Genomic DNA, 9,416 nt, shown 5'->3' on the forward strand with positions numbered 1-9,416 from the left:
GCTGGGCAACACTGACAAGGTGTTGCGTGGCAAACGTCTTTACACAGAGCCTGTCCAGCGTCCTCCAGGTTCCTGCGCTTCCGGACGGCCAGGACCACGGGCACGGCCAGGCAAGCTTCCCTTTTCCCGCAGGCTCCTCTTATCAGTCAGTGCACGTTCCCGTGAACCCCGCGCCCCGAACAGATGACCTTTGGGAAAAACGGATGCATCAGGAAGACATTCTCATTTTTTTTAAAAATCCTCACTCAAGAATCTGTTTATTGATTTGAGAGAGAGAAAAGAAAGGGGGGGGGAGAGAGAGAGAGAGACATGGATGTGAGGGAGAAATGTTGATTGGTTGTCTCACATATGCACTTTGACCAGGGTTCAAACCGTGTGTATGTGCCCTGCCCTGGAATCCAACTCGCGACCGTCTGGTTCAAGGGACGATATTACAAACAACTGAATCACTCGGCCAGGGCTTGTTTTGTTTTGTTTTGTTTTGTTTTTCCCTTGGCCACAGACCTGGGTGCTTAAGATAACACACACAACGTGTTTCATGCTGCCTGAGCTCCAGGCTGCCTTGCCTGAGAGGATCTCCCTATCTCTGCTCATCTGGGGACAGCACAAAAGGACACGAACTCGATTGCGTTAAAACATCTTCAATAACCTGATCTTGCTGAACAAGAGATGGGTTTTCAATGGGCACGGGCCTACCGCCCATTCAGACAGTGTGACCCACGTGGGGAACAAGATTTGAATACAGGGCACACCAAGAGGACCAAACAGGACTTCATTCCTCCCTGAGTGGTTCTGACGGGTCGCGTTCCAAACGGGAGGACAGACAGGAAACTGGAAGAGACTACTGTGTGAGTGGAAGGTTTCTCATCCACGTTTTTACAAAAAACTTGACACCCCCAAAGGCTTCTGGTCGCCTGCAAACGCAAAACGCCTTGAACAACCACGTGCAACCCAGCACGGAACTGGTTTCCAGGTGGCCATTAGGAGCCTCGGGGCAGGACGCAGAATACAGGTCGGAGCACCATCAGCTGACTCGGCAGGTGCAGTGACCACCTGTTGACGACAGAGGACACAAGGTCAGAAGGGACGCCTGTCCACGGGCCAAGGATGGGTCAAGGTCATGGTCTAGATTCCAGTGGCTGAACCCCGGGGAACTGCGGCGGCGCACTTCTCCAGGCGGCTTTCCCACCCGCCCTGGAATCCGCGCGGCGCCGCCTCCCACCGCGGGCGAGGGACGCGGCTGCACCGGGGCCGGGCGAGGGAGGCCCGCGGCGTCCGCGCTCGGCCAGCCCCCTCGGTGCCCCGCGCCGCGTCCGTCGGTGCCCCCCAGCCCCGCGCGGCCCCCCAGCCCGTGCGCCCGCGTGCGTCCGTCCGCGCTCCCGAGGCAGCGGGCCTGCGGTGGCGTGTGTCTACGTCATATGGGCCGCCCGCCTCCGATTGGCCGCGGCCGCCTCACCAGACCGCGAGCGCACGGGCGCGCGGGCGGGGCGGGGCGCGCGGAGGCCACGCCTCCGGGCACGCGAGCGGGGCGGTGGGCCGCGCGGGGGTCACGTGACCCGGGGCTCCGCGGCGCTCCTTATAAGCCTCGTGCCGCGCGCCGGGCGCCGCGGGCCCAACTCCAGGCGGTCCGGGCCGGGATCCTTCTGCGTCCCCTCCTCCGAGACCCCCTCTGTCGGCGAGCCCGCGGCGCCCCTCGGCCTGGTAGGTGGGGCATGACGGGATCCCGGGAGTGGGAGAGCCGGCCCCTCCTCCGGGTCTGCGACCCCGACCTCAGCCCCGGGAAGGGGGCTGCACCCCTGACCGCTGTGGGCCCAGCTCCTGGTCCCCTTCGCCCGCGCTGGGCGGCCTGCAAAGGCGCGGGGTCTGGGAAACTTTGGGACCGGATGGGGCGTGCACGGGATGCGTTCGCGCGGGAACGGAGCCGGCCCTGCAGCCCGTGCCCGCGCCCCCACTTCTCCGTCGTGCGCGCTTTCCCCCAGGCTTTGGTGGGGACTGTTTTCCTGGGCACGCTGGCGGGAAATGAGAGCATAGCCTCCCCAGCGGGCCTCCCTGTCCTTGCCCCTTGGAAATGAACTTGGTCGCGACACCGCCTCCCCGACCCCCTCTTCCCTCCAGGACAGCCCGTCGCACCCCGGTGACTGATGCCCAGACTGGACGGCCACTTCTGGAGTTGTTCCTGTGCTCACGGCTCCAGGCACCGAGGCCACCCGACAGCCCGCGCCGGTGCGTTAGCGGCCAAAGTCGGGGACATGGTCACCTCCTCCGCGTCCAGCCCCGCGCTGCGGGCGGCCGGCCGGGCCTCAGACCCCGAGCCGGCTGGCAGGCCTGGGAGCCGGGGCGTGGGGGGCCAGGCCACCCGCTGGCATCACCACCTGCTGCAGAGGGGCCTGGTGCTCTTCTCCGTTGGGGTGGTCCTCGCCCTGGTGCTCAACCTGCTGCAGGTGCAAAGGAATGTCACCCTGTTCCCCGATGAGGTGATCGCCACCGTCTTCTCCTCCGCCTGGTGGGTGCCTCCCTGCTGTGGGACCGCGGCTGGTGAGTATGAGTTTCATACATTTTTAAAAAGAAGTGTTTGGTGAACAAGGTTTCTCAGAGTCTGGGAAACGCAGGTTTGAAAATGGAGCCATCTAGGGGACAAGTGAGCCGGCCTCTCTGGGGCTGGCCTTTGGGGGAGGGGGCGGGGCCCGCACCCCATATCCTAGCCCCGCGGTGGTGATGGAGACCAGGTCTGAGCCACAGGCCGGCTGGGACCCAGGGCGGGACATCCCGGTCCCGGTTCAGCAGTTTGGGACCCAGGCTGACACCTGGCCGGCTGTTGTGATTGGTCCCCTGCAGAACTGGTGAGCGGAGTCCCAGGGCTGCTATTGGCTGCCTCCGCCACCACGCTACGGCTGGGGGGACTGAAAACAAACCATCACGTGGGCGGAGGGGGTGCCTGGGAGCCACCTCCCCACTTCCTTCTGGTCAGGGTCGGGGGTAGGGGGTAGGGGCAGAGCCCCTCTCCGCCCCACCCCGCCCCAGACTTAGGGAGGGTGACCCCGCCCCCCGGGTGGGTGCCGTGCACCGGGCTGGGCACCTGTGCCAGAGGCAGCAGGCTTCGTCTGGACCGAGGCCGGGGTGGTCTCCACGCCCAATTGTTGGTTGTCTGCTGCTTTGACAGGGGTGCTGAGTCCTCCCCTGCCCCGATCACACAGTACTTGTCCGTCACAGAGTATGTGCTGATGAACACAGCCCGGCAGCTGCTTCCTGCAGCCTCGACTCCGCTGCATGGAAACACAGAAGTAGGGCGGCCCCCGTCCTGGGTGCCCACAGACCCCCTGGGGAGGCCCCGCAGAGGCGCGCCCCCCCCCGCCCCCGCGTGTTCTGGCCGGCCCCTCTGCCCGCTTCCTTTGTGCCGCCCGCTTTGATGACCCCCTGCGGCCTCACTGGACAGACGTGGACACTGGGTCCCGGGTCGGCAGCGTGGTGGGGGCTGGTGTTTTTAACTCTACACACTGCCTCCCTGCGGCGCCCCTGCCCCGTGGGGACACATCACACATCACCCACAGGGGGCAAAGGGAAGGCAGGGGGCTTGGCGTGGAGCGGGTTCCAGCCAGGACACGCAGGGGTGAGGGAGGCAGGAGTTTTCACCTGGGTCCTCAAAGGCAGGGGCCTGCTTCGTTTTTCTAAACCCTCTAAGTGTACGACTGTACAACTGAAACGGTAAAAATTTTGTTTGAGAAATAGATTGAGATGTGGATTCTATTGTCCGTACACATTGGCTGCGATAGTTTCATTCTTTGACTTCAAAACTTAACTTTAAAAAGTTGAGTTGAGGCTTCCTTTGTACTGAAAACAGGAGGAAGTTCCAGGAATACTTGACGCACCTCCTTGGACCCCCCCCCCTTTTTTTTTTAACCTCAGCCAAGAGCACGAAGGAAACACTCTGTAGCACATTTTCACCCACTTAGCCTTTAACTCTGAAAGGTAAAGTGAAGCTACTGTGCAGCGTTACAGAATCTGCACCCCTGTTTTTCAAAGTTCCAAAACAGAACTTGGTAAAATAGAGCATGAAATTGAAACTGAAAGTCCTTCATTTGAGTATTTGCTGAACTGCGTTTCTCGGTTCTTTGTTCCAGAACCTAAAATAGTTCCCTCCTCCTGGGGACACATGGCGAAGCCTCTGCCCAGCTCTCACACTTCCCTGCTCCAGGGACTCGGCAGGGTGAGCTCTGTGACCCCCATGGGGACCACAGCTGCATCCCCGCCGGTCACCGGGCCGCTCGCTGAGGTCCCCTGTGGGCCTCCGCCTGGTCCGCGCGCTTCCCTGGCTCAGGGCCTGGGCCCCGGGGCAGGAGCGGGATCGTCCCGTGGCGGCGCGACCCCGCGGGGCTGGCATGCGGGCGGCTCCGGGCCTCCTCCAGTTAGTGCCGTGGCCCCCGCCGGCGAGTCCAGGGCCCCCCACAACCCAGGTGCCAGCGTCCGAGCGGCCGGCACCGGTGCTGGCCGGAGGTCAGGGCCCGCCGCGGTGGTGTGGGACGGGAGCCCCGCGGGTGACGCAGCGCGAAGGCAGGCTGTCCGTGGCTCCGGCACTGCGGGCCCCCACGACGGAGCCTCGGCTCAGCTCCCGGCAGCGTGGAAACCTAACACAAGCGGTTTTGCCTTGAACGTCTCGACACTGATTTTTTTTTTTTTTTGTACTCCAGGAAAACAGAAATACAAAATCAGCCTGAGTGTCAGTAGTATGTTATAGCAGATACACAAACCAGCCCTTTTCCTAGATGTAACACATCAGTTGCCACATCGAAAGCGTGTCGTTTCACGCTGCGGTGAATCACCACGTTGTGCCCGCCGCAGCACCCTGACGCTGTTCTCTCTCCGTGTCCGCCAGCGGTCGTCGGCTTGCTCTACCCCTGCATCGACAGCCACCTGGGCGAGCCCCACAAGTTTAAGCGGGAGTGGGCCAGCGTGATGCGCTGCGTGGCAGTCTTCGTGGGCATCAACCACGCCAGCGCCGTATCCTTCACGGGTGCGCCGTGCCCGGAGCGCGGTCTGGGGGCGTGCGTGGGAGCCTTTCGTCACTGGGAACAAGCGTGGGGTCCGACGGGTCGGCGGGGCAGTGTTCTTCCAAGGGCTCCGCCTCAAGGCCTGGCGCGCGGTTTCCACGCGGTGGGAGTTTGGGCCGCGGCCCCGAGCCTCGCATTCGCCTCTGGCGGCGGCCATGCTGCTCAGGCCGCGGGGCTGGGCCCCCAGAGTCTGTCCTGTTCGTTCCCTTTACGTTTTGACCTGACGTTTTGTCCTTGAGTCGTGAGGGGCTGGTTCCTGTGGCCCCGCGGCAGGTGGTGCCAGGGCTGCTGCTCCGGCTTCTCCAGGGAGGCCTGGCTGGTCACACCCTGGCTGGCCCTGAGCGCCGGCGTCCCCAGGTGGGGCGCGTCCCCCGGGGGCGCGTTTCAGGAAGGAGGTCCGCAGTGTCCCAGGTCTGAGACGGCCGAGGGCGCCTTCGGCACAACGAGGGTATAGGTCCCGTTTCCAAACCGTAGGAAGGTAGCCTCAGAGTTACCGGCTCCGACACCGGCTCCCCGCCTGCCTCGGTGGTGAGGGAGTCCCTGAAGGGCGCAGGGAGCCGGCCACGGCCCCCCGCTGACCGCGGCCCCCAGTCCCCGGAGGGCCTCGCACAAGGCGGGGGCTCCTGAGAGCAGGGCGGCGGCGACTTGTAGCTAAACCGATGGTTCTGAGGTGGGTGCGCCGTCAGAGTTCCCACGCGGCTGGGAGAAGTGGGCTCGTGGAGCCGCGTTTTTACCCAGCAGCCCCAGGGAGCTTCCCGGCTGGGGCACCCTCGTATCCGGCCATCTCGGCAGCTTTCATGGGCGCAGGCTCACGTGCACAGGAGGACACGCGCCTGTAGGCTTTGGGGTGTCTCTGTGTCACCTCATCAAGAATCACTACCTTTCCTTAACTTCTGCATCACCAGAAATTGGATTTTGCCAATAACGTTCAGCTCTCCTTGACGTTAGCAGCCCTGTCCTTGGGCCTGTGGTGGACGTTTGACCGTTCGAGAAGCGGCCTCGGGCTGGGGATCACCATCGCCTTCCTCGCCACGCTGATCACGCAGCTGCTGGTGTACAACGGGGTCTACCAGTAAGCCCGCCCCCTGGCTGAGGGGCGCGTTCGGTGGGTGCGCACACACCTTAGGCCGAGGCGTGGCGTTCTCAGAAACGCTGCTTAGTGTTGGTTCGCACGTTGAAAACGCGCCACCCACAACGTCACATACAGCAGGGGCCCCGGGGCCGCGGTCCGTGGCCTGTTAGGAACTGCGCCACACGGGCAGGAGGTGAGAGGTGGGCTAGCGGAGCTCCCCCTCCCCCCTGCCCCCCCCCCCACTCCCCAGTCGGTGAAAACATCGTTTTCCATTAATCCGGTCCCTGGCAACACCAGCAAAACGGCCAGGGACCGCCGACGCGCAGGGGGGCCGAGCAGAAAGGAGAACGTGGCGTTCGGACGCTACCGGCCTGCGACGTCTCAAGGTCAGCAGGCCACGTGCGGCCTTCCGCGGGGCCGGCTCAGCCAGCACGCCACCTCTCTCCCTGCAGGTACACGTCTCCAGACTTCCTCTACATCCGCTCCTGGCTGCCCTGCATATTCTTCTCAGGCGGCGTGACCGTGGGGAACATCGGGCGACAGCTGGCAATGGTACGTGACGTCGTCGCGGTCACTCCGGCCCCGGAAGCGCTGAGCTGGATAGGGCTGCTTTACGAAACACGCTTCCCTTTGTCTTGACTAACGGCTGCTTGAGACTGGAGAGTGACAGTTATTGAGAAAGGCGTGCACGTGTCGGCCACACCACAAGGACGCCGGGACCGTGGCCCACACCGCAGTTAGACAGAGGCCGGAGCGGCGGGGCGGGGCGGCCCCACCTCACTGACATCTCTGAGGGCACCTTGTGGGGCTTTCCCCCGAAACTGCAGTAGGAGGTGGTCGCCCTTCCCCAACCACTAGATTAGGGCCCTGGCCAGTGCTGTGCATCCCGGCTGCGGGGGGCCCGAGCCCCGGGGTGTGCGTCCGTCCCCGGCACAGTGGGCCTTGGGCCTGCTGTTCTCCCACCGGCCTGGGCTGGGGCGTGCAGTGGCACCTGGCTCCGGTCACCTGTCACAGGCCGCGGGCTCTCTAGGAAGAGCAGGGGACATGCTTTCCCCGTGGAGAGCAAGCGCGGATACACAGCTGTATCCCGAGTCCTGTCCTCCTTCAGAGAAAGGGGAGACGAGCCCCTTTCTCATCTTAACGGTTGTGAAAACGGGCTTGCTCTGCTCCAACTCCGAAAACTTGTTCAAAACCCAGGAAACTGGGGTGTGTCTTGGGAAGGGGTGCGCCGCCCCGGCCCCCGGCGCGCTGTGCACGGTGCCCGCGCCCCTTGTTTCCTGTCCCCTTCCCCTCCCCGCCCCCCACGGTCGGGGACTTCATCATCTCCCCCCGTCCAGGGTCCGCCTCATGGCCGGTGGCTGTGTCCGTGCTGGGCTCATCGCGCCCTTCTTCTCCGCCTGTAGGGTGTCCCTGAGAAGCCACACAGCGACTGAGTCTTGCACCCGCTGCTCCTGAAGGGACAGCCAGACGTGGGTCAGAAACCCGAGCTCCAACTGCGACGGAGACACCTTCCCTCCACGACCTGCTTCGACGGGCCTGCCTGGCCCGCGACTCCGGGGACCCCCCCGCAGACCGGCAGGCGGGTGCAGGCCGGCTCGCCTGGAGACGCCGCCGCAGCTGCCCCGTGGACCCTGCATCTCCGGCCGGGGCGGGCGGGCGGCGGGTCGCAGCTTCTAAGCGTTCGATGCCATCCACGTCACAAAGCGCAAGTTGCCACGTGTCAAAGCCTTGAACTAAAAGCGCCAGTCCCAGCTCCCAGGTCTGGGTCACGCCCACCGGGGAGAGCTTGACTGCGCTAAGGCCGGTGAGGTGCGAGAGAGAGGATATTTATCCAGAAGATTTCTAAAAGTCGAGTTGTGTCAGAAGAGAGTGGTAGCGTGTGCACTCTCACGGGCGCGCACACGTGGGTGCGGAGCTGATGCGCTCCCACGGCGCCCAGTGCAGACAATCTGAGAGCAGCGGGCGGCGGCAGGGCGGTTCCGCGCGGCGACGTGGCAATGCGGTGACGAAGTTCGGGCCGCCCTGCGTTTCGGTCCTCGTAGGCCAGACGGTCGTGCCCGCGGCGCTCTGGCGCCGGGAGACGGTTCTCTCCCACAGCCCTGCAGGACTTGCGACTCGTGGTTGCCTTGCGGGCGGAGCGGGGGCGTCTCCAGGCTCCGCCCGCGGCGTCACTCAGCACAGCGCAGTCTGTGAACAGCACAGGCCACGGGAGACCCGGTTTGCAAGTACTGGGTCTTTAACTTCAAGTGCAATGTGTACGAAAACCAATCTGAGCCTTGTATCCTCTTACATATTTATTTTTTTCTAACGCGTGAGATGTTAGAGAGGGTTCTCTGTCCATTTCAGCACTGCAGGAGGCAGCATTCAGCAATAATTTCTTTTAGGTGGGAAGTTCCTCTGTCGTGGCCTCCACTGAGCCCTGGTCCTTTGAAATACTCCGATTTTGTGGGTTTTAGTGAACATGGAATTTTTACTTACAAATTTATCTTCTTTTGTATTTTGAAATTGCGATGTTTTCCGTTTAAATTCTGTGAAAGCGGCTTGATGAGAAGACCCCCCCCCGGGCGGAAGCTGGCTCTCGGGGGGGTTCCTGGGGGCGGCGGGTTTGTTGTCTGGAGGGAAATCTTACCGTAGATTCTACGTTTCCCTGGCCGAGTGGTTTTAGGGGAATGTCGTTGACAGGAAGATGGGGTTATCCTGAACTTGGCAATGACCCCGAGACATTTTCTAAAAAGGAGTGATTAGAACGTGCAAAGGTTTTTCAACACCAGTGTCGGCATTCTGTGAAAAAACAGAAGTTAGTGGAAAGCTTTCGTCAGATCTTTAAATACACTTGATGCACAAACAAGTATTTCTTTTTTTCTTCAACTGGAAGTAAATCTCTATCTGTTAGAACAAACGCGGCCAGAAAATGTGAGTCCGAACACTTTCTTGGCCAGTCCTTCGTGGCACGTTCATGAACCAAAGTGACCCGAGTGTGAAGTGGTGTCAGCGGCGCGCGCGCCCCGATGCTGCGGCCGGGGAGCTCCCCCCTCGCGCGCGGGTGTCCACGCTGTGTTCTTTTTGCATTTTTTTTTTTCAATTTCTATTAAAGGTTCAAAACCAACCATTGTATTGATGGATTTTTCTTTGGAAAGTGGGCTGGGGGGAGTGGTGCTGTTAGAACTTGGGTCGGAGCCCGGGCTGGTGCGGCTCCATGGACCAAGCACCCGCCTGCAAACCAAAGGGTCGCCGGTTCGAGTCCCTGTCAGGGCACCTGCCTGGGTCGTGGGCCAAGTCCTCAGGAGGGGGCGTGCGAG

General features: G+C 62.3%; 1 protein-coding gene across 1 annotated transcript; it reads left to right on the forward strand.

The window, feature by feature from the left end:
* Positions 1–1,569: 1,569 nt before the first annotated feature.
* INSIG1 (insulin induced gene 1) lies at positions 1,570–9,170 on the forward strand. Its single transcript, XM_054574780.1, has 6 exons — positions 1,570–1,701; positions 2,116–2,535; positions 4,871–4,995; positions 5,951–6,117; positions 6,570–6,669; positions 7,521–9,170. The coding sequence occupies exons 2-6, from the start codon at positions 2,142–2,144 to the stop codon at positions 7,548–7,550; spliced, it is 816 nt and encodes a 271-aa protein (XP_054430755.1). The 5' UTR covers positions 1,570–1,701; positions 2,116–2,141; the 3' UTR covers positions 7,551–9,170.
* Positions 9,171–9,416: the final 246 nt, after the last annotated feature.

Source organism: Pteronotus mesoamericanus, unplaced genomic scaffold (genome assembly GCF_021234165.1).
Source record: "Pteronotus mesoamericanus isolate MK-2021 breed Mesoamerican mustached bat unplaced genomic scaffold, CSHL_Meso_final contig_265, whole genome shotgun sequence".
Classification (NCBI taxonomy): Eukaryota; Metazoa; Chordata; class Mammalia; order Chiroptera; family Mormoopidae; genus Pteronotus; species Pteronotus mesoamericanus.

Excerpts from the sequence above, each read along its gene's own strand:
- INSIG1 (XM_054574780.1), top strand. The coding sequence starts at position 2,142 with ATGCCCAGACTGGACGGCCACTTCTGGAGTTGTTCCTGTGCTCACGGC. Across the intron at positions 2,536-4,870 it reads CTGCTGTGGGACCGCGGCTG|CGGTCGTCGGCTTGCTCTAC; the intron begins GTGAGTATGAGT and ends CGTGTCCGCCAG. Across the intron at positions 4,996-5,950 it reads GCATCAACCACGCCAGCGCC|AAATTGGATTTTGCCAATAA; the intron begins GTATCCTTCACG and ends CTGCATCACCAG.